This window comes from Thalassophryne amazonica, chromosome 12 (assembly GCF_902500255.1).
Source record: "Thalassophryne amazonica chromosome 12, fThaAma1.1, whole genome shotgun sequence".
In the NCBI taxonomy this organism is placed as follows: Eukaryota; Metazoa; Chordata; class Actinopteri; order Batrachoidiformes; family Batrachoididae; genus Thalassophryne; species Thalassophryne amazonica.
The window spans coordinates 1,868,023-1,895,561 of record NC_047114.1 but is presented as its reverse complement, the minus strand read 5'-3'; the positions used below and the strand labels follow the sequence as shown (position 1 = coordinate 1,895,561).

Here is a 27,539-nt window from a genome sequence, read left to right as displayed (position 1 = left end):
GCATCTGAAGGGCACATGAAGAGGCGTCTCTCCATCACTGGGAGAGACGGCGAGAGGGGACATGTCTGTCACAGAGTTTTAAGAAGAGGAGAGGAGGCAGCGAGCTGTAGGCAGACAGATAAGGAAAGGCTTAAAGAGTGGAGTGGATTGTGTGCAGGCCTGTTCTGCAGGGGAATAATGCAGTGCAGAGACGGAAGGAGAGACAAAGAAAGCCAAAGACGTGGGGACAGACGGAACAACACAGTGCTGAGAGAGAGAGAGAGAGAGAGAGAGAGAGAGAGAGAGAGAGAGAGAGAGAGAGAGAGAGAGCGTGAAAGATGAATTTTGAGATGAAGCAGCAGAGACAGCGTTGGAGCGAGACTCAGAGATGTAGAGGGAGATATCTCATTACCAATACGCACTGAAATAATTAGCCCCAAAATAACTCTGAGAGCACAAAAGCTGCACCTCTTCCTGGTAACCCCCCCACCCCCACCCCCCGCTGGGCCGTGACGTCATTCCAGGTCGTCAGTCGCTGGCCGTCGAGTCAACAGCGGACATACATTCAGGCACCACCAGCCCCGCCCACCCCGCTCAACTCTTTTTCACCCCCTCACCCCACCCCAACTGAAAAATGTGCAGCTGTTACAGTAAGGCCCCCATGCTCTCATAGGGCCAGAAATAGCCCCCGTTTAGCCACGACGAGGGCACGGCGACAACCTCCATTAGCTCAAATCTGAGAGGATTGAATCACCCTGAGCTCCGGGGCTCGAACCTCAATCAGCACTGGGTGAGAGCAGGAATCATTCCTCTCACTCGCTATCAGTCTGTTTGTGAAAGTGGAGTCCGGAGAGCAGGCGGCGTGATTCGTAAACGTTAACGAGAGGGGAAGATTCAGGGGACTCGAAACATGGAAGGATGTTTTTCAGGTCCCTCTTTAGAAAGTTATGTGCGTAGTTAGGCCTTAAACACTTTTACAGTTTGCCCAATGAGTGCATACAGGTTCTCCCGCGAGGCGCCGTAAAATTATTTGACAGCGTTGGCACTGATATAGTGGGACTATTCTTACAGGCTGCGCTGTCTGGAAAGAGAAGAGATAATGGGAAATAATGGGGGCTGCATCAGGATGGGCAGAAAAGGAGGGAGCAGACTAGAGGAGTGGAGGCAGTCGCGGAGGAGTCAGACCTTTATCTACAGGAGAAAGAAAAGAGGGGAGGGAGCAAAAGAGGAAAAGAAACAAGATAGAGCAGTTAGCATAAAAAAGCACTCGTATCATCGGAATTAACAAGAGAGTCACAGTAAAAGAGGAAAAAGAAAGAATGAAGAGAAAGAATTAGACACGTCGCCTCTGAGAGGAGCAAATTGGCTCGTCCCCGCAGCCGCGGAGTCGCTGCACATGTTGGACATTTCTGGGGGAAGGTTTTTCACTGGATACGATCACAATGAAGGGAACAACAAAGGCAAAAGCCGAGGAGCAGCTGTTAGAGTCCGTTATCAAACCCAACTGTCTCAGGGTCTCACTTCAAATGGCATATCTCATGACCTGATAAAAGCACTCGGGTGCCAGGTGGCGGGAGAGATTATCGCCGCATCTTAGGTCCCGGCTCGAACCGCCGAGTCGACAGTCATCAGAGCAGATATGACTGCACTCATTTATTAGTCCGGCTGGCATTGTGGTCGCTGGAAAGCTGCTTGTGGCCTGACTTCCTGTTCACCATGCCCCCCCCACGTCTGCTTCTTATTGGTTGATTTAAAAGTGTGATACGGCAAGCCGTTTGAACACGACTGACATTATCGATAACTCAGTCATGACTAATCAAAATGAAAAGTATCTCTGGATCCAGCTGACTGTGTGGACAATCAAATTTAAAAGATCAACAATTCATTTCTGAGCACTGCAAAAGTGGCCACATCAGAAACACGTCAAAACAAATTAAGACAAGATTTTTCTGTTTTGTTTTTGCTTGAAATGAGCAAAAACATTGACCAAGTAAAAATTGGTTTGATAATATTTCTTGAAATAAAACATATTTAAGCCTCACAACATAAAAGAGATGTTAGCTGGGAAAAAGTCATTCTTTGCTTTATTTCACTCGTATTGTGAAGTTTTGTGTCTCATAATAAACGTGTGATTCTTCAAACCAGCCCACAGAGGTCTCCCATCCGAGTACTAACCAGGTCCCACACTGCTTAGCGTCTGAGCCGTGACAGCATCAGACTCCCACAGAACTGCTGACTAACAAACTTTCATTTAAGCAGCAAAAAGTCCAAAGTGCACTGCAGTAAAATAAGATGTTTCTTCACAGTATTGATGGAACACTGTAACTGACGACAGTATTTATTCTGACTTCTTGCTTTTGGAATCATATGGTGCCGTGTGTCCAGAGAGCAACAGAACAGAGGAGGAACATCATTCCAGCTCAAGCCTCTGTGTGTTTTTACGTATCTCCTGGACATGGTTTGATGGAGACATCAGGAAAACAGCCACACTGGCCTTTGTGACATGATGACCTGCAGTTTTGAATCAAGCAGATCTGTTGTCTCAAGTCAAGAACCCAACAGTTTAAAAACCTTATGACATGTCAAAAAAAAGTTTGTTTCGTCTGAGATACAATTCAAAGCAAGATGTTTTGAAGACTGTTTCACTGAACAAGACATTCAAGATGCATGAAGTCAAAATAAGCTCCTGTATCTCACTTCAATGTTATATTCAGTCTGATGGGACATTTGACTAGAAATGAGAAAAATATGCTTGGCAAGATCTTGGGGTTTTTGCAGTGAGTGTTTAAAATCTGAATCCCAGATGCTGCTTTAATCAAATTAGAGATTTATTGGATTTATTCAGGATGCCACTTAAAGTTTCCAATCCGCCTGACCTGCATGTCTCTGGAATCCGGAGCACCTGGACAGAACATGTAAACTCCACAAAGAAAGGCCACAGGGGGAATCAATCCCATGACCTTCTTGCTGTGATGCAACAATGCTAACCACTAAGCCACCGTGCTGCCTTGAATTTAACAATGAAATAAAATTATCGAGACACAAATCTATTATAACATTTTGTAAATTTTGTTTTCACTTGATAGTTTTGAAAATTAAGTCCACTGTCAGTGCAGCGGGGGTGAGGTTGGGCATTTTGGACGCCATCTTTAACAGGTGGTACTTGAGGTCTGTTTTAATTTTTGGAAACATCCTGATTGTGATTTGGAAATTAAAAAAGTCTGGTTGAGTGAAAAGGGCGTGGTCTTAGTGCTCCGTCATTCTAAGTAGTCAGAATGTTCTGGTGGATATCCCGCAGTATCATTCTGACAGCCGAAAACACACTTTAATAATATCTCAGATCTGCGTGTAATTGCATCACTTTGCTAACAGTTTTGGTGCTAACTGCTATTAACCTGCTGCTAAATTCATTATGTGTGTCAAGAGATAACAAATGTGCAAAAACTGCCTCATGAGTTATCTGTGGTGTGAAGCTCAGGCTCGGGACTGACTGACAGACAGACAGACAGACAGACAGACAGACAGACAGACTGACTGACTGACTGACTGACTGACTGACTGACTGACTGACTGACTGACTGACTGACTGACTGACTGACTGACTGACTGGCATCAGGTTTGTGGTATTTTTTTTTTTACAGTTTTCTCGTCTCATTTATGCTAATGTCTACACACTGGTCCTTCATGTCCAGTCAGAATTCTAATGCAGAAACACAAAACGGTCATTTTGACTTGTCATGAAACAGTTACAGAGACGTGAAATTCTAAGTGGAGATGTTTGAGGAGTCAAACTGTGAGATCTGTGACGTCATAATGGATCAGTTTGACTCATCAAAACTCTCTCACTCGTCAGATTAACATTTCATTTGGACTTGTTGCACTATAGCTGCAGTTCATCCAAAAGCATCTGTAGATGTTTGATCTTGAGGACCTTCTCGTGTTAAAATGGTTTGCCATAGATGGTGAGCTGATTAGCGAGACGGGAGAGGAAGCCGGGCGATTTAGCTCGTTCTTTCCCTCCTCCACCGCCGACTGCTTCCTCTCCATTTTTGCGGGTCAGTTCCAGCTCGATGGTCATCAGCACCCGGCCCGGGCCCTCCTCCCCTCCCCCCACCCTCTCTGTCTTTCCTACTACGGTCTGCCGCTGCTTGGGTCGGGCCTCGGCCACCGCCTGGTGTATGGGCTGGAGCAGCCGGCCGGCGAGCCCGCCCCAGCCCTTCCCCGTATCCTATTTCTTATCCTTGCGTGACTCCTGCTTCTTCTTTTCTGAGACAGCCGCCTTCACCTTGGAGGGGTCGGCGGGAGGCGCAGGGCCCTGTGAGGGAGGAGGGAGAGGGGGTCGGGGGGAGAACAGGGGAGGAGAGTCACTTCAGGAGGAAAGAAGCGTAAGGGAGCGAGTAAGGCAGGTGGTGGTGGTGGGAGGGGTGGGGGGTCATCACAAAGGGGTTAAAGGATGAGTGATGGGTTAAAGAGGGGGGCGGAGCTGTGTGAAGAGGAGAGAAATACACATTTAGGATAAGATAGGCATAGAAAGAAAGAGAGAGAGAGAGAGAGAGAGAGACGGGTGAGGAGATAGACAGACAGTACTTTTAAGGGAGGGGGTAGCAAGTGAGGGGGGGCGGTGTCCAGAGCTGTAAGGGGGTGACAAAACAGGTAACCATGCGTTAGGATGGGACACAGGTACGCTGCATACACCTGTGCTAACTGAGCGAGCAGTGATCAACAACACACAGCCACAGAAACATTCAAACGTGGTCCAGCATGTGGACTGTCTCACCGTCCTGGAAAAGACCAAAGACTGTTGACAGATTTGCACATTTCATATTAGCCACCGGATAATCCAAACGTAAAGTGGCGGCCCGTGGGCCAGATCAGATCCCCAAACTAGCACTTTATGGCCATTCCTAATCTTATCATATGAATACATTAAATATGAGACATGTCATATTTTTTCCCATTCTGTCTTACAAATTTAAGCCTAAAATGTTGCAACAATCACCAGCAATTACCATAAATACAAAGTGCAAACAATGGTGTTATTTATATTGCAGAGGGAAAATCCTGGGCAGGTAGAGCAGCTGTGTGACAGAGTGAGGTGCTGGATGACTGTGTGAGGGTTAGGGAAGATTCCAAGAGCATCCTGATTGTCTTGATAGTTACTAATAAATCAATCAATCAATAAATATCATCATTATTATTGGCATTACTATAAATGTATAACTGTAATTCAGAAAAGGTGTATAAAAATTATATACATTATATTATAATTGCACAATAATTAAATAGTCTTCAAATGCTCCTTATACATTCTCACATATACTACGAATCACTCACTCACCCACTTACTCCAACTAAGGGTTGCGGGGGCTGGAGCCTATCTCAGCACTCACAGGGTGTGAGGCGGGTTCACCCTGGACAGGACGCCAGTCTGTCACAGGGTCACACACACACACACACACACACACACACACACACACACACACACACACACACATACACACACACACACACACACACACACACACACACACACACACACACACACACACACACACACACACACACACACCTACAGACAGTTTAAAGTTTCCACTCCATCTAACCTGCATGTGTTTGGATGTGGGAGGAAGCTGGAAGGAAACAAACACGGGGAGAACACGCAAACTCCACACAGAAAGGCCACAGGTGGGAATCAAACCCATGACCTTCTTGCTGTGAGGCAACAGTGCTAACCACTAATCCACTGTGCTGCCCTAATAATAATAATAATAATAATAATAATAATAATAATAATAATAATAACAATAATAATGTGAACATTTTTGCCTTTTTGTGTTTTTTGTTATCCCAAACAAAGTATTGTGTTTGGGGCTACTGTGCAAACAAAGCCTTTATTATTCATTTACTAATATATAACTAATTCAGAAAAAGTCATATTCTAATTGTATAATAATTATATAATCTTCACATGCTCATTATACATTATATTATTATTATTATTATTATTATTATTATTATTATTATTATTATTATTATTATACACATAACAACAACAACAATAATAATAACTTGTCAATTGTTGACTTTTTTTTGCTCTTTTTGTGTGTGTGTGTGTTTTTTTTTTTAGTTTTTTGTTATGCAAAATTAAAGTATTTTGTTTTGGACTACTGTGCAAACAAAGCCTTTGAAATAATGAACAGATTAATTATGAAGACTCAATAATGTGAATCCATTAATGCTAACTATGTCACATTTTAACTCATCAGGGTTTGTTAAAACCATTAACAGAAACATAAAAATTATTTGAGGACTAACTGTTCTTGGAGGCAGGATGGTGCATCACGCCTCTAAAGAATATGTATTTAAATTACAGAAAGAAGCTGTTAAATTAAAATCAGATATTACAGACTGTTATTACGGTAACTGAGATCTCTGACAGAATTTTAAGTCATCTATCAGCTTCACATATGACCATCATTCAAGTATTTTTCTAATCCATTCACTAATTATTTAGAATATCTGTCCAATGGCATTACACAATAATATATATATATATATAATACTATACATCAATGCAAGAATCAGGAGGATGAAAGAGAAGGAGCTCAAGTGAGTGCAAATTATTTCCAGGAAGAGCTGGACAGAGGGGAGATGTGGTCAAGGGTTCACTTGACTGCACAATCTGTATTCCAGCACATTAACCTGCACGTGAACCCACCAACAGTACATCATAAGGGCACGATAAGGAAATTATATATCACAATACAATGAAAGCTAATGGATGTGGCATTGCTGCACACGCCGGAGACTTTCCTACAGGTTATCTCACAGGCCAGCATGCTGGAGGTAAAGTTAAGCATCATCCAGGGACACACGGAGTGACGAGGGAGCAGGCTGGATCTCAGATTTAGAGGATGCACGGACACAGATTGGTAATCCGAGCACCAATTGCACATTCAGATTTACAGCTTTCTCAGAGTAATTTCTTACACCACGCTCTTGTGCAAACATTCTCTGCATGATAAGCAGCAGAAAATGAATGAATGAATGACAAGGGGACTTTATTACTTAAAATTAGCTTTTGTGCATCCATTCTGTGACAGAATAGTATGTGAATATGTGCAATATGCAATACATTGCCACATATATTTTAAAGTAAATGTGCAATGGGAATGGTGAATGTGCAATATTGTGCCAAAATGTGCAATATGACTTGTGAATGTACAATGTGCAAATATGGTGACAAATTTGAATGTAAATGTGCAATTTGCAGTATAGGGGCAAAGTGGATTATAAATGTGCTATGTGAAGCCAAATTGGAATGTAAATGTGCAACATAGTGCTGAACTGGAATGTAAATGTGCTATATGGTGCCAAATTGTAATGTGAATGTGCAATATGCAACATGGTCCCAAAGTTGAATGGGAATGTGCAATGTAGCTTGTGACTGCATAATGTGCAATATCTGAATGTAACTGCAATGTGAATTGTGACTGTGCAATAAAGTGGCAAATTGGGATTTCAATGAGCATCCCAGTGCTAAATTTGAATGTGAATGTGCAATGTGACGTGAATGTGCAATATGGTGATAAATTTGAATCTGAATGTGCAATGTGACGTGAATGTGCAATATGGTGATAAATTTGAATGTGAATGTGCAATGTGACATGTGAATGTGCAATATGGTGATAAATTTGAATCTGAATGTGCAATGTGACATGTGAATGTGCAATATGGTGCTAAATTTGAATGTGAATGTGCAACGTGGTGTCATACATGAATGTGCAATATGCCATGTGGTGCCGAAATTCATGGGAAAGTGAAATATGTTTTCAAATTTTAATGTGAATGTGCAATATGACTTTTGATCATAAAGTGCTATATTTGAATGCAATGTGCAATGTGAGTTGTGAATGTGCAACGTGGTGCCAGGATTACTGATCTGCTAATACATCAAATTAGCAGATAGCAGAAGGCACTCCAGAGGCTGGTTCAACCTGCTCAATCTTCAGCTAATATTACCTCACTGACTGCATTAGAAAATTCATCATCTTTAATTACGCACTCTGCAACAGCACCGCGCATCCTGAGAAGGCAGGAATCGGGGCACGTGCTGCAGGTACAGCCTGGGCTCCGCAGCCCGGCCTTATTATATTCGATCTCACTTCCAGCCGCTCGTACATCACTGCATTGTTTACCGTTATGAATCCCACGGTGGGCTCAGTTTGTGCTGCAAAGTATTGCAGAGCTGAAAGCTCCCACGCTAATGATGGGGCTGTAATGTAAACACACTCCAGAACCCAGAAGCAGCCTCGTTACAGGGGCTGCAAACACATGGAAAGAAAATGTGGGTACAGTGACACAGAAAGGGGGGGGGGCAGGCAGGTAAGTGGCAGCATCTCCTTGGCTGCATGCTAAAAAGAGACGGTGACAGGAAAAGAGGCAGATGAAGAGTGAGAGGTAGTGATTTTCTGTCTGGAACCAAAGCTGATCAAAACCCAGAAGACCTGAGGAGGGAGGGAGGAGGAACTGGAAGAGAGTGATTTGGTGGAGGTGAAGAGAAGCTGAGATAGATGGATGCTTTTCATGGTCAGTGAGGAAGTCAAAGGCAGGAGGGACAGGAGGTGGGGGAGGAAGAAGAGGAAGGAGAGGAAGCGACTCCAGAGAGAGAGAGAGAGAGAGAGAGACAGGGGAGCGGATAAAGGGAATGTGAATGAACGAGGGAGGGAGGAGGGGGTGGGAAGAAGAATGATTGGGTTGTGTGTACGTTAGCATGGATCGATAGCGAGTCCACTCAATTATCATTCTGCTACAGTGTGTACGTGTGTCCGCACTGTGTGCAGCTCTTCCACTGCTCAGCCTAATGAGGAGCAGCACACTCCTTTGTCTCGCTCGACCACGCCTTCACTCGCTCGCCCAGGCCTTCGTCCGCTCGCCCACGCCTTCACCCGCTCGACCACACCTTCACCTGCTTGCCCACGCCTTCACCCGCTCACCCACGCCTTCGCCTGCTCGCTCACACCTTCACCAACGTGCCCACGCCTTCACCCGCTCGCTCACACCTTCACCAACGTGCCCACGCCTTCACCCGCTCGCCTACACCTTCACCAACTTGCCCACGCCTTCACCCGCTCGCCCACACCTTCACCAACTTGCCCACACCTTCACCCGCTCGCCCACACCTTCGCCCGCTTGCCCACGCCTTCACCCGCTCGACCACACCTTTGTCTGCTCGCCCACACCTTCTCCTGCTTGCCCACGCCTTCACCCGCTCGCCCACGCCTTCATCCGCTCGCCCACTCCTTTGTCTCGCTCGACCACGCCTTCACCCGCTTGCCCAGGCCTTCATCCGCTCGCCCACTCCTTTGTCTCGCTCGACCACACCTTCACCAACTTGCCCACGCCTTCACCCGCTCGACCACACCTTCACCCGCTCGCCCACACCTTTGTCCGCTCGACCACATCTTCGCCCACTTGCCCAGGCCTTCACCCACTCGCCCACACCTTCTCCTGCTTGCCCACGCCTTCACCCGCTCACCCACGCCTTCGCCCGCTCGCTCACACCTTCACCAACGTGCCCACGCCTTCACCCGCTCGACCACACCTTCACCAACGTGCCCACGCCTTCACCCGCTCGACCACACCTTCACCAACGTGCCCACGCCTTCACCCACTCGACCACACCTTTGTCCGCTCGCCCACACCTTCTCCTGCTTGCCCACGCCTTCACCCGCTCGCCCACTCCTTCTCCTGCTTGCCCACGCCTTCATCCGCTCGCCCACTCCTTTGTCTCGCTCGACCACGCCTTCACCCGCTTGCCCACGCCTTCGCCCACTTGCCCACGCCTTCACCCGCTCGCCCACACCTTCGCCCGCTTGCCCACGCCTTCACCTGCTCGCCCACACCTTCGCCCGCTTGCCCACGCCTTCACCCGCTCGCCCACACCTTCACCAACTTGCCCACGCCTTCACCCGCTCGCCCACACCTTCGCCCGCTTGCCCACGCCTTCACCCGCTCGCCCACACCTTCACCAACTTGCCCACGCCTTCACCCGCTCGACCACACCTTCACCATCTTGCCCACGCCTTCACCCGCTCGCCCACACCTTTGTCAGCTCGACCACACCTTCTCCCACTTGCCCACACCTTCACCCGCTCACCCACACCTTCTCCTGCTTGACCACGCCTTGACTCACTCGCCCACGCCTTCGTCCGCTCGCCCACGCCTTCGCCCGCTCGACCACGCCTTTGTCCGCTCGCCCACTCCTTTGCCTCGCTCTACCACGCCTTCAGCCACTTGCCCACGCCTTCGCCCACTTGCCCATGCCTTCACCCGCTCGCCCACACCTTCGCCCGCTTGCCCACGCCTTCACCCGCTCGCCCACACCTTCACCAACTTGCCCATGCCTTCACCCGCTCGCCCACACCTTCACCAACTTGCCCACGCCTTCATCCGCTCGCCCACTCCTTTGTCTCGCTCGACCACGCCTTCACCCGCTTGCCCACGCCTTCGCCCACTTGCCCACGCCTTCACCCGCTCGCCCACACCTTCGCCCGCTTGCTCACGCCTTCACCCGCTCGCCCACGTCTTCGCCCGCTCGTTCACACCTTCACCAACGTGCCCACGCCTTCACCCGCTCGCCTACACCTTCACCCACTCGCCCACACCTTCACCAACTTGCCCACACCTTCACCCGCTCGCCCACACCTTCGCCCGCTTGCCCACGCCTTCACCCGCTCGACCACACCTTCACCAACTTGCCCACGCCTTCACCCGCTCGACCACACCTTTGTCCGCTCACCCACACCTTCTCCTGCTTGCCCACGCCTTCACCCGCTCGCCCACTCCTTCTCCTGCTTGCCCACGCCTTCATCCGCTCGCCCACTCCTTTGTCTCGCTCGACCACGCCTTCACCCGCTTGCCCACGCCTTCGCCCACTTGCCCACGCCTTCACCCGCTCGCCCACACCTTCGCCCGCTTGCCCACGCCTTCACCTGCTCGCCCACACCTTCGCCCGCTTGCCCACGCCTTCACCCGCTCGCCCACACCTTCACCAACTTGCCCACGCCTTCACCCGCTCGCCCACACCTTCGCCCGCTTGCCCACGCCTTCACCCGCTCGACCACACCTTCACCAACTTGCCCACGCCTTCACCCGCTCGACCACACCTTTGTCCGCTCACCCACACCTTCTCCTGCTTGCCCACGCCTTCACCCGCTCGCCCACTCCTTCTCCTGCTTGCCCACGCCTTCATCCGCTCGCCCACTCCTTTGTCTCGCTCGACCACGCCTTCACCCGCTTGCCCACGCCTTCGCCCACTTGCCCACGCCTTCACCCGCTCGCCCACACCTTCGCCCGCTTGCCCACGCCTTCACCCGCTCGCCCACACCTTCGCCCGCTTGCCCACGCCTTCACCCGCTCGCCCACACCTTCACCAACTTGCCCATGCCTTCACCCGCTCGCCCACACCTTCGCCCGCTTGCCCACGCCTTCACCCGCTCGCCCACACCTTCACCAACTTGCCCATGCCTTCACCCGCTCGACCACACCTTCACCAAATTGCCCACGCCTTCAACCCCTCGCACACACCTTCGCCCGCTTGCCCACGCCTTCACCCGCTCGCCCACACCTTCACCAACTTGCCCACGCCTTCACCCGCTCGACCACATCTTCACCAACTTGCCCACGCCTTCACCCCCTCGCACACACCTTCGCCCGCTTGCCCACGCCTTCACCCGCTCGCCCACACCTTCACCAACTTGCCCACACCTTCACCCGCTCGACCACACCTTCACCATCTTGCCCACGCCTTCACCCGCTCGCCCACACCTTTGTCAGCTCGACCACACCTTCTCCCACTTGCCCACACCTTCACCCGCTCACCCACACCTTCTCCTGCTTGACCACGCCTTGACTCACTCGCCCACGCCTTCGCCCGCTCGACCACACTTTTGTCCGCTCGCCCACTCCTTTGCCTCGCTCTACCACGCCTTCAGCCACTTGCCCACGCCTTCGCCCACTTGCCCATGCCTTCACCCGCTCGCCCACACCTTCGCCCGCTTGCCCATGCATTCGCCCGCTCGCCCACGCCTTCGCCCGCTCGCCCACGCCTTCCCCGCTCGCCCAGGCCTTCGCCCACTCGCCCATACCTTCGTCCGCTCGCCCACGCCTTCGCCCACTCGCCCACACCTTTGTCCACTCGCCCATGCCTTCGCCCGCTCGCCCAGGCCTTCGCCCACTCGCCCATACCTTCGTCCGCTCGCCCACGCCTTCGCCCACTCGCCCACACCTTTGTCCACTCGCCCAGGCCTTCGCCCACTCGCCCACACCTTTGCCCGCTCGCCCACACCTTCGCCCGCTCGCCCACGGCTCGCAGTGAGAGCCCAGCAAAGACAAAGTAGGACATAACATTTTGTCGTGTCAGCAGAGCTTTCTAATAAGGGCTACTTGATCAAAGAAGCAGTTATGTGCGCGCTGTGAAATCCCACGGGGCCGTCGTGTGTAGCGTAGCTAAAACAGGAATCCGCTTCGAGGCGGGAAAAAAAAGCTCCACAGACATTTGCTACTTTTGTGGTATATTTTTTCCGAAGCCAGACTTGCATGAGAGTAACTGTAAATGACAACATTGTCAAATATTTCAGTGTCCTTTTGGCGGCAAGTTATTTATTCATATATGCACTGTCACCCACCGCAGGCACTTGAGAGCGACTGACTGCAGCTGAAGAGCAACCTGACAATCATACAACAGTAAAAAGGAGAGATGAGAAAGAGCCAGGAAGCAGTTCTCCGGGGACATGAGGAGGAGCGCTCTCTTTGAGCGCAGTGTAAGTGTTGGCCCCTTCGCCCCCTACAGGCTGATGACACAGGGGCAGGCGGCATGCAACTAACTGTCAGGGGAATCTCCTCACTGCTTATGGAGGTGCTACACTTTAAAAGCTCAGAGACAAAAATCTAATAATTGCTAGTATGCATCTGTGTGTCTGTCATGAGGACGTTTTCGGGCTACGTCTCAGAGGTCGCTGGGTTGATCTGCTCCACACTTTGCACGCGGGTTCAGATGGAGGTTCAGTAGTGCATACTTCATTATTATTGTGATCAGACCAAAACACTGAAAGTTATTGGGATCTGAAAAAAAAAGCCAAATTTGATACATGGGTTCAGCTGTGTGTTACCAGGTACAATTCACTAAACCTAATCACAGATTTATTTTACAAGAAATGGTTTAATCTTCACCAGTAAACTTTTTTCAGAACACTGGCTAAACCTAAACAAAGGTTTCTCAGCGTACAAATGAATTTTTACAATTTCTCACTAAAGTGGTGGATGATCTTCTGCTATCTCAGTGCTGCATTTGAGACCGTGAATCATCATATTCTACTTGATAGTGCAAGAGTGTTTTAATTTTTTCTCTCTTTTTCTTCTTTTCTCTTTTTATTAGTTTTGTTTTTTGTTGTGTTTTTTTTTTTTTTGCACCTCAATTATCTGTTTTCTTTTCTTCTTTAGTGACGTGACTAAGGTCACGTCAACAGGGGGAGCTGTAAGAGTGTTCCATGATGCATAACACAAAATGGCTGACACACATCCAAAATGTCCTTGTAACTATCTGATCTTTTTACAACTCTCTAATTGATAAAACATATGATCTTTTTACAGATGTTTAACTGATAAAACCAATCAGCATGATGGAACACTCTGCTTTATTGTGTGACACTACACTACATACATAAAACACACACTATAAGATTTTTACATAACAACCATGAACGCACCACGAACAGACACCCGCTTATTCACCTCACTTTGCAGCCATCTCACACACACACTGATTCAAGCCAGGTTAAGGATCGCCCATATGGGGGTGGCTTAGGCTGATGGAAAAAAAGGTAGCGTAGAAATCTGGTTTCTTTGTCCCAGGTGTTTGCATGTGACCTGTTCAAGATCCCAGCACTGAGATGATTCCTGTATCAGTGTAACAACTCTTTACAATACAACATCTAAACTTTGAAGTCCGTTTCCTGTCTACTTCTTTTTGGGGATTGCTCACCGTGATAAAAGAACCTAACAATAGGTTGGAGAATCATTTTGGGATTACTGGGAATTCCCTTGCACTGTGTCTTGTACAACAACACTATCTGTATCCTTGCTACATGAAAACCGGGGTTCCACAGGGGCCCGTCTTAGGCCCCCGCTCTTCTCCCTTTATATAGCACCCCTTGGCCACATATTGAGCCATTTTGGGATCACCTTTCACTGCTATGCTGATGAAACTCAGTTATACATGCAGACAACTGCTGGTAATCTCATCCACATAAAATCCTTAGAAGATTGCCTTGCATCAGTGAAAAGCTGGATGTCTAGCAACTTCCTACTTTTAAACTCTGATCAGACCGCTAGTATGGTTCTTGGTCCAGTGAGACATCTGCATCAATTTGACCAGCTAACGCTTAGCCTAGACCCATTCTTGGGCCAAATGTGGAAATTATTAACTTTCTGCCTGTGTCTGGGCCAAAATATTCTTCACTGGCTTCCTGTCTCTGTGAGATCAGATATTAGGGTTCTGCTATTAGCCAAAAAAATTACGAGGTCTGTCCATAAAGTATCGTACCTTTTTATTTTTTTCAAAAACTGTATGGATTTCATTCATATGTTTTTACGTCAGACATGCTTGAACCTTCGTGTGCATGCGTGAGTTTTTCCACGCCTGTCGGTGACGTCATTCGCCTGTGAGCACGCCTTGTGGAAGGAGTGGTCCCGCCCCCTCGTCGGATTTTCATTGTCTGGAAATGGCGGAATGAAAAGGACTTTTTTCCATCAGAATTTTTTCAGAAGCTGTTAGAGACTGGCACCTGGAAACTATTAGAAAACTTTATCTGGCTTTCAGTGAAAATTTTACAGGCTTCACAGAGAATAAGGACTTTAACTACAGGGTTAAGGACCCCTTTAAGGACGGTCGGTGCGCCGCGCTGCGAGCTGCGACGATGCGGCACAAACCACTGGATCATTTCTAAGCTGATGGCTCTGTGGATACGAGACCGTCGTGTGCTCTTTCTCTGGTTATCACAAGACCTGGACATCAGCCATTTTCCGGCAGATTTCACTTTTAACAAGAGATTTTGTCATAGAAAGCCGCGCGGAGGCTTCGCGCGTCACGACCGATTCGCTGATGAAGCGAGACAAAGGAACACCTCCGTTTCGGAGTGTTAGAGGACAAGTTGGGACATGTCTATCTCGGCTTTCAGTGCTTACCAGTCGAGTGAGTATAAAAGAACTTGTGGAGAGCTGGACATGTCCCAACTTGTCCTCCTTCCACAAGGCATGCTCACAGGCGAATGACGTCACTGACAGGCGTGGAAAAACTCACGCATGCGCACGAGGGTTCAAGCATGTCTGACGTAAAAACATATGAATGAAATCCATATAGTTTTTGAAAAAAATAAAAAGGTACGATACTTTATGGACAGACCTCGTATTCATGGACTAGCCCCTCCCTACTTAGCTGACCTAATTAAACCCTACGTACCGGCCCGAGCTCTGCGTTCTCAGGGTGCAGGACTACTATGTGTCCCTTGGGTGAATAAAAAGTCTGTGGGTCACAGGACTTTCTCTTTTCATGCCCCTGTTCTGTGGAATGATCTCCCTGTGTCAATAAAACAGTCAGATTCTGTAGAAAAAGTCCAGACTTAAGACACATTTATTCTCCCTCTTGTATGGTTAGCATACTGACATAGTATGTTACTATGCTTCTTATCACTTTACCTCATTTTATTAGTAATGGAACAGGTCTCAAACTCACATCATCTAAATTCTGGGTGTGTTAGTGAAACTTAGTGATAGTGGCTGGCAACCACCTTAGTTTTCTCTTTGCTTTCCTGTTGACTAGGTGTAGTTTTTCTGGCCAACTGATTCTGCTCTTTTTCTCTCTGTCCAAGGTACTGATGACATCGCACAAGATTGACAGCTGTAAACCACAGGGTGTTGGACTGACCAGGAGATGCTGTGCCTGAAGCTGATGCAGCACACTCCAGTCTGTGTTTGCCGCAGTGACAGTGGTTGATTTCCTGTTTCTGTTTCTTCAGCTTTATAAATCTTTGTAAAAAACCTTGTAGCTGTTAGAATGGCCTTAGTAGTGGGTCACCCCTTTGAGTCTGGTCTGCTTTAAGTTTCTTCCTCAATATCATCAGAGGGAGTTTTTCTTACCACTGTCACCTGTATGCTTGCTCTGGGACTTGGTAAGGTTAGACCTTACTCTTGTGAAGTGCCTTTAGGCACCTTTTTGCTTTTGGCGCTATATCAAATGAAATAAATTGAAACTGAATTGAAATTTTTGGTACTCCAAACCACTAGGGGGTGCAGAATGGTCAGAGCGTCGAGTCACAGCAAGTCCTAGCTTTTCAACAGTATTAGTGGATCGTGGATGCTCCTGAAAACTCACAAAAATTGGGCACCACAGTCTTGTTTGAGGATGGGCGCTAAAGGGTTAAAATATGACGCATATGATGTAATTTCTCTATTTCCGGGGACAGAAACACAGCATTTTCTCTGAGATTTTGGGCAAATTACATGCAAACAAAGTGAAAAACACATTTATTATGTGCTCACAGCTGTGATGTCGCCATTTGCTTTATGGCACTACTCTCCAAGCTCCGCCCATTCCACTACACCACACAGGTAAGGTATCCAACCACACTCGCGGGATTCCATTACAGATTTGCACCAATGTTTTGCACCGTTTTCAGAATATTAATAAAAAATAGTTGTGAGGCCCTCACGAGGTCTGTCAACAGTAACAGTGACAGAACGCTAAGTCTCACTGACTATAACCAGGTAGTTGTTTTAATCCAACATTACTGTAGCATCATCTGTCAAAACGTTAAACGAGCTCTGTCTCTAGTCTGCATGTAACACATTGTTTCAGAACATGTGATGCGTTCTATAAGTCATGTGACTTGCAATAGAGAAAAAAGTGTGCATATCTCCATTTTTTAAATAAAACTTTTTAGAATCACCTGAAAAAACACCTCATGCAAGTGTAAAAACTTTTTTTTTTTGGCAATATTTAAGAGTTCTTTCAAAATGTACGTTTCCAACTGGCTACTTCAGTTTGTGCAGTCTGCGATGCAAACACATGTACAGTCACATTCTAGCACTTTGAACTGGATTTCACACAAAGTTTCAAATGTTTACGGAAAGAAACTGATACAGAAAACTTCCATGAAGGAACCATGAGCGGGAACGCCCAATAACAACCTGATCCATGCAGATAAAAAATACATCCAGCCACTTTTCAGTCAGTCAGTCAGTTAGCACACAAACAACTCGCCGCCACAATTAACGCCATCAGTCCCGTCGCTCTAACATCTCGTATTTCAAAGGTGTTTCTGATTTCAACGCCTCATGACTCGTTTTGCAATCGACGTGTCAGTCTGCACTCAGTTATTAATGGCCACAGCGCTGCCTCGCGTCTCACATTCACAAAAAAATACAAGGCACAAAAATGTCTGATTAATCCACCACTCGAGGCTATCGCACCCCCACGAGGAACAGAGAAAAACTACACACAATCCTTTGCACGCTGTCGCACAAAACTCCTGATAAGAGCAAAGACCAGAAAAAGCCCAGTGACGCTCGTTTGACTCGCAGCGAGCGAAACCAGCCGCTGCAAGAACATCACCGTCACCACAGCATCAACATCAACATCAACATCACCACAGCATCAACATCAACATCACCGTCACCACAGCATCAACATCAACATCACCGTCACCACAGCATCAACATCAACATCACCGTCACCACAGCATCAACATCAACATCACCGTCACCACAGCATCAACATCAACATCAACATCACCACAGCATCAACATCAACATCACCGTCACCACAGCATCAACATCAACATCACCGTCACCACAGCATCAACATCAACATCAACATCACCATCACCACAGCATCAACATCACCGTCACCACAGCATCAACATCAACATCACCGTCACCACAGCATCAACATCAACATCACCGTCACCACAGCATCAACATCAACATCACCGTCACCACAGCATCAACATCAACATCAACATCACCGTCACCACAGCATCAACATCAACATCAACATCACCGTCACCACAGCATCAACATCAACATCAACATCACCGTCACCACAGCATCAACATCAACATCAACATCACCATCACCACAGCATCAACATCAACATCACCGTCACCACAGCATCAACATCAACATCAACATCACCACAGCATCAACATCAACATCACCGTCACCACAGCATCAACATCAACATCACCGTCACCACAGCATCAACATCAACATCACCGTCACCACAGCATCAACATCAACATCAACATCACCACAGCATCAACATCAACATCACCGTCACCACAGCATCAACATCAACATCACCGTCACCACAGCATCAACATCAACATCAACATCACCATCACCACAGCATCAACATCACCGTCACCACAGCATCAACATCAACATCACCGTCACCACAGCATCAACATCAACATCACCGTCACCACAGCATCAACATCAACATCACCGTCACCACAGCATCAACATCAACATCACCGTCACCACAGCATCAACATCAACATCAACATCACCGTCACCACAGCATCAACATCAACATCAACATCACCGTCACCACAGCATCAACATCAACATCAACATCACCATCACCACAGCATCAACATCAACATCACCGTCACCAAAGCATCAACATCAACATCAACATTACCACAGCATCAACATCACCGTCACCACAGCATCAACATCAACATCACCGTCACCACAGCATCAACATCAACATCACCGTCACCACAGCATCAACATCAACATCAACATCACCGTCACCACAGCATCAACATCAACATCACCGTCACCACAGCATCAACATCAACATCACCGTCACCACAGCATCAACATCAACATCACCGTCACCACAGCATCAACATCAACATCACCGTCACCACAGCATCAACATCAACATCAACATCACCATCACCACAGCATCAACATCAACATCAACATCACCGTCACCACAGCATCAACATCAACATCACCGTCACCACAGCATCAACATCAACATCACCGTCACCACAGCATCAACATCAACATCACCGTCACCACAGCATCAACATCAACATCAACATCACCACAGCATCAACATCAACATCAACATCACCGTCACCACAGCATCAACATCAACATCACCGTCACCACAGCATCAACATCAACATCACCATCACCACAGCATCAACATCACCGTCACCACAGCATCAACATCAACATCACCGTCACCACAGCATCAACATCAACATCACCGTCACCACAGCATCAACATCAACATCACCATCACCACAGCATCAACATCAACATCACCGTCACCACAGCATCAACATCAACATCACCGTCACCACAGCATCAACATCAACATCAACATCACCGTCACCACAGCATCAACATCAACATCAACATCACCGTCACCACAGCATCAACATCAACATCAACATCACCGTCACCACAGCATCAACATCAACATCACCGTCACCAAAGCATCAACATCAACATCAACATTACCACAGCATCAACATCACCGTCACCACAGCATCAACATCAACATCACCGTCACCACAGCATCAACATCAACATCACCGTCACCACAGCATCAACATCAACATCAACATCACCGTCACCACAGCATCAACATCAACATCACCGTCACCACAGCATCAACATCAACATCACCGTCACCACAGCATCAACATCAACATCACCGTCACCACAGCATCAACATCAACATCACCGTCACCACAGCATCAACATCAACATCAACATCACCGTCACCACAGCATCAACATCAACATCACCGTCACCACAGCATCAACATCAACATCACCGTCACCACAGCATCAACATCAACATCAACATCACCGTCACCACAGCATCAACATCAACATCACCGTCACCACAGCATCAACATCAACATCAACATCACCGTCACCACAGCATCAACATCAACATCACCGTCACCACAGCATCAACATCAACATCAACATCACCGTCACCACAGCATCAACATCAACATCACCATCACCACAGCATCAACATCAACATCAACGTCACCACAGCATCAACATCAACATCAACATCACCGTCACCACAGCATCAACATCAACATCACCGTCACCACAGCATCAACATCAACATCACCGTCACCACAGCATCAACATCAACATCAACATCACCGTCACCACAGCATCAACATCAACATCACCGTCACCACAGCATCAACATCAACATCACCGTCACCACAGCATCAACATCAACATCACCGTCACCACAGCATCAACATCAACATCACCGTCACCACAGCATCAACATCAACATCAACATCACCGTCACCACAGCATCAACATCACCGTCACCACAGCATCAACATCAACATCACCGTCACCACAGCATCAACATCAACATCACCGTCACCACAGCATCAACATCAACATCACCGTCACCACAGCATCAACATCAACATCAACATCACCGTCACCACAGCATCAACATCAACATCACCGTCACCACAGCATCAACATCAACATCACCGTCACCACAGCATCAACATCAACATCAATATCACCATCACCACAGCATCAACATCAACATCACCGTCACCACAGCATCAACATCAACATCAACATCACCACAGCATCAACATCACCGTCACCACAGCATCAACATCAACATCACCGTCACCACAGCATCAACATCAACATCACCGTCACCACAGCATCAACATCAACATCAACATCACCGTCACCACAGCATCAACATCAACATCACCGTCACCACAGCATCAACATCAACATCACCGTCACCACAGCATCAACATCAACATCACCGTCACCACAGCATCAACATCAACATCATCGTCACCACAGCATCAACATCAACATCACCGTCACCACAGCATCAACATCAACATCAACATCACCGTCACCACAGCATCAACATCAACATCACCGTCACCACAGCATCAACATCAACATCACCGTCACCACAGCATCAACATCAACATCAACATCACCGTCACCTCAACATCAACATCAACATCACCGTCACCACAGCATCAACATCAACATCACCGTCACCACAGCATCAACATCAACATCACCGTCACCACAGCATCAACATCAACATCAACATCACCGTCACCACAGCATCAACATCAACATCACCATCACCACAGCATCAACATCAACATCACCGTCACCACAGCATCAACATCAACATCAACATCACCGTCACCACAGCATCAACATCAACATCACCGTCACCACAGCATCAACATCAACATCACCGTCACCACAGCATCAACATCAACATCACCGTCACCACAGCATCAACATCAACATCACCGTCACCACAGCATCAACATCAACATCACTGTCACCACAGCATCAACATCAACATCACCGTCACCACAGCATCAACATCAACATCAACATCACCACAGCATCAACATCACCGTCACCACAGCATCAACATCAACATCAACATCACCACAGCATCAACATCAACATCACCGTCACCACAGCATCAACATCAACATCACCGTCACCACAGCATCAACATCAACATCACCGTCACCACAGCATCAACATCAACATCACCGTCACCACAGCATCAACATCAACATCAACATCACCACAGCATCAACATCAACATCACCGTCACCACAGCATCAACATCAACATCACCGTCACCACAGCATCAACATCAACATCAACATCACCATCACCACAGCATCAACATCACCGTCACCACAGCATCAACATCAACATCACCGTCACCACAGCATCAACATCAACATCACCGTCACCACAGCATCAACATCAACATCACCGTCACCACAGCATCAACATCAACATCAACATCACCGTCACCACAGCATCAACATCAACATCAACATCACCGTCACCACAGCATCAACATCAACATCACCGTCACCACAGCATCAACATCAACATCAACATCACCATCACCACAGCATCAACATCAACATCACCGTCACCAAAGCATCAACATCAACATCAACATTACCACAGCATCAACATCACCGTCACCACAGCATCAACATCAACATCACCGTCACCACAGCATCAACATCAACATCACCGTCACCACAGCATCAACATCAACATCAACATCACCGTCACCACAGCATCAACATCAACATCACCGTCACCACAGCATCAACATCAACATCACCGTCACCACAGCATCAACATCAACATCACCGTCACCACAGCATCAACATCAACATCACCGTCACCACAGCATCAACATCAACATCAACATCACCATCACCACAGCATCAACATCAACATCAACATCACCGTCACCACAGCATCAACATCAACATCACCGTCACCACAGCATCAACATCAACATCACCGTCACCACAGCATCAACATCAACATCACCGTCACCACAGCATCAACATCAACATCAACATCACCGTCACCACAGCATCAACATCAACATCAACATCACCGTCACCACAGCATCAACATCAACATCAACATCACCGTCACCACAGCATCAACATCAACATCACCGTCACCACAGCATCAACATCAACATCAACATCACCGTCACCACAGCATCAACATCAACATCACCATCACCACAGCATCAACATCAACATCAACGTCACCACAGCATCAACATCAACATCAACATCACCGTCACCACAGCATCAACATCAACATCACCGTCACCACAGCATCAACATCAACATCACCGTCACCACAGCATCAACATCAACATCACCGTCACCACAGCATCAACATCAACATCACCGTCACCACAGCATCAACATCAACATCAACGTCACCACAGCATCAACATCAACATCACCGTCACCACAGCATCAACATCAACATCACCGTCACCACAGCATCAACATCAACATCACCGTCACCACAGCATCAACATCAACATCAACATCACCACAGCATCAACATCAACATCACCGTCACCACAGCATCAACATCAACATCACCGTCACCACAGCATCAACATCAACATCACCGTCACCACAGCATCAACATCACCGTCACCACAGCATCAACATCAACATCACCGTCACCACAGCATCAACATCAACATCACCGTCACCACAGCATCAACATCAACATCACCGTCACCACAGCATCAACATCAACATCACCGTCACCACAGCATCAACATCAACATCACCGTCACCACAGCATCAACATCAACATCAACATCACCGTCACCACAGCATCAACATCAACATCAACATCACCGTCACCACAGCATCAACATCAACATCAACATCACCGTCACCACAGCATCAACATCAACATCAACATCACCATCACCACAGCATCAACATCAACATCACCGTCACCAAAGCATCAACATCAACATCAACATTACCACAGCATCAACATCACCGTCACCACAGCATCAACATCAACATCACCGTCACCACAGCATCAACATCAACATCACCGTCACCACAGCATCAACATCAACATCACCGTCACCACAGCATCAACATCAACATCAACATCACCGTCACCACAGCATCAACATCAACATCACCGTCACCACAGCATCAACATCAACATCACCGTCACCACAGCATCAACATCAACATCACCGTCACCACAGCATCAACATCAACATCACCGTCACCACAGCATCAACATCAACATCACCGTCACCACAGCATCAACATCAACATCACCGTCACCACAGCATCAACATCAACATCAACATCACCGTCACCACAGCATCAACATCAACATCACCGTCACCACAGCATCAACATCAACATCACCGTCACCACAGCATCAACATCAACATCACCGTCACCACAGCATCAACATCAACATCAACATCACCGTCACCACAGCATCAACATCAACATCACCGTCACCACAGCATCAACATCAACATCAACATCACCGTCACCACAGCATCAACATCAACATCACCGTCACCACAGCATCAACATCAACATCAACATCACCGTCACCACAGCATCAACATCAACATCACCATCACCACAGCATCAACATCAACATCAACGTCACCACAGCATCAACATCAACATCAACATCACCGTCACCACAGCATCAACATCAACATCACCGTCACCACAGCATCAACATCAACATCACCGTCACCACAGCATCAACATCAACATCAACATCACCGTCACCACAGCATCAACATCAACATCACCGTCACCACAGCATCAACATCAACATCACCGTCACCACAGCATCAACATCAACATCACCGTCACCACAGCATCAACATCAACATCACCGTCACCACAGCATCAACATCAACATCACCGTCACCACAGCATCAACATCAACATCAATATCACCATCACCACAGCATCAACATCAACATTCACCGTCACCACAGCATCAACATCAACATCAACATCACCACAGCATCAACATCACCGTCACCACAGCATCAACATCAACATCACCGTCACCACAGCATCAACATCAACATCACCGTCACCACAGCATCAACATCAACATCAACATCACCGTCACCACAGCATCAACATCAACATCACCGTCACCACAGCATCAACATCAACATCACCGTCACCACAGCATCAACATCAACATCACGTCACCACAGCATCAACATCAACATCACCGTCACCACAGCATCAACATCAACATCATCGTCACCACAGCATCAACATCAACATCACCGTCACCACAGCATCAACATCAACATCAACATCACCGTCACCACAGCATCAACATCAACATCACCGTCACCACAGCATCAACATCAACATCACCGTCACCACAGCATCAACATCAACATCAACATCACCGTCACCTCAACATCAACATCAACATCACCGTCACCACAGCATCAACATCAACATCACCGTCACCACAGCATCAACATCAACATCACCGTCACCACAGCATCAACATCAACATCAACATCACCGTCACCACAGCATCAACATCAACATCACCATCACCACAGCATCAACATCAACATCACCGTCACCACAGCATCAACATCAACATCAACATCACCGTCACCACAGCATCAACATCAACATCACCGTCACCACAGCATCAACATCAACATCACCGTCACCACAGCATCAACATCAACATCACCGTCACCACAGCATCAACATCAACATCAACATCACCGTCACCACAGCATCAACATCAACATCAACATCACCGTCACCACAGCATCAACATCAACATCACCGTCACCACAGCATCAACATCAACATCAACATCACCACAGCATCAACATCACCGTCACCACAGCATCAACATCAACATCACCGTCACCACAGCATCAACATCAACATCACCGTCACCACAGCATCAACATCAACATCAACATCACCGTCACCACAGCATCAACATCAACATCACCGTCACCACAGCATCAACATCAACATCACCGTCACCACAGCATCAACATCAACATCACCGTCACCACAGCATCAACATCAACATCACCGTCACCGTCACCACAGCATCAACATCAACATCAACATCACCGTCACCACAGCATCAACATCAACATCAACATCACCGTCACCACAGCATCAACATCAACATCACCGTCACCACAGCATCAACATCAACATCACCGTCACCACAGCATCAACATCAACATCAACATCACCACAGCATCAACATCACCGTCACCACAGCATCAACATCAACATCACCGTCACCACAGCATCAACATCAACATCACCGTCACCACAGCATCAACATCAACATCAACATCACCGTCACCACAGCATCAACATCAACATCACCGTCACCACAGCATCAACATCAACATCACCGTCACCACAGCATCAACATCAACATCACCGTCACCACAGCATCAACATCAACATCACCGTCACCACAGCATCAACATCAACATCACCGTCACCACAGCATCAACATCAACATCACCGTCACCACAGCATCAACATCAACATCAACATCACCGTCACCACAGCATCAACATCAACATCACCGTCACCACAGCATCAACATCAACATCACCGTCACCACAGCATCAACATCAACATCACCGTCACCACAGCATCAACATCAACATCAACATCACCGTCACCTCAACATCAACATCACCGTCACCACAGCATCAACATCACCGTCACCACAGCATCAACATCAACATCACCGTCACCACAGCATCAACATCAACATCAACATCACCGTCACCACAGCATCAACATCAACATCAACATCACCGTCACCACAGCATCAACATCAACATCACCGTCACCACAGCATCAACATCAACATCAACGTCACCACAGCATCAACATCAACATCAACATCACCGTCACCACAGCATCAACATCAACATCACCGTCACCACAGCATCAACATCAACATCACCGTCACCACAGCATCAACATCAACATCACCGTCACCACAGCATCAACATCAACATCAACATCACCGTCACCACAGCATCAACATCAACATCAACATCACCGTCACCACAGCATCAACATCAACATCAACGTCACCACAGCATCAACATCAACATCAACATCACCGTCACCACAGCATCAACATCAACATCACCGTCACCACAGCATCAACATCAACATCACCGTCACCACAGCATCAACATCAACATCACCGTCACCACAGCATCAACATCAACATCAACATCACCGTCACCTCAACATCAACATCACCGTCACCACAGCATCAACATCAACATCACCACAGCATCAACATCACCGTCACCACAGCATCAACATCAACATCACCGTCACCACAGCATCAACATCAACATCACCGTCACCACAGCATCAACATCAACATCACCGTCACCACAGCATCAACATCAACATCACCACAGCATCAACATCACCGTCACCACAGCATCAACATCAACATCACCGTCACCACAGCATCAACATCAACATCACCGTCACCACAGCATCAACATCAACATCAACACAGCATCAACATCACCGTCACCACAGCATCAACATCAACATCACCGTCACCACAGCATCAACATCAACATCACCGTCACCACAGCATCAACATCAACATCAACATCACCGTCACCACAGCATCAACATCAACATCACCGTCACCACAGCATCAACATCAACATCACCGTCACCACAGCATCAACATCAACATCAACATCACCGTCACCACAGCATCAACATCAACATCAACATCACCGTCACCACAGCATCAACATCAACATCACCGTCACCACAGCATCAACATCAACATCACCGTCACCGTCACCACAGCATCAACATCAACATCAACATCACCGTCACCACAGCATCAACATCACCGTCACCACAGCATCAACATCAACATCACCGTCACCACAGCATCAACATCAACATCAACATCACCGTCACCACAGCATCAACATCAACATCAACATCACCGTCACCACAGCATCAACATCAACATCAC

General features: G+C 47.5%; 1 protein-coding gene across 3 annotated transcripts in view; it reads right to left on the bottom strand.

Moving 5' to 3' along the window:
* Nucleotides 1–910: 910 nt before the first annotated feature.
* Nucleotides 911–27,539, bottom strand: part of mpz (myelin protein zero) — a 52,583-nt gene continuing 25,954 nt past the window's right edge. The window contains exon 6 of one of the 3 annotated variants that reach the window (XM_034183189.1): nucleotides 911–1,170. In XM_034183189.1, coding sequence (XP_034039080.1) covers nucleotides 1,159–1,170 — 12 coding nt within the window. In that variant the 3' untranslated portion in view covers nucleotides 911–1,158. Of the gene's footprint in view, nucleotides 1,171–4,199; nucleotides 4,295–4,540; nucleotides 4,611–27,539 lie in introns of those variants that run through there. The other 2 variants (XM_034183187.1, XM_034183188.1) reach the window with 2 other exon arrangements.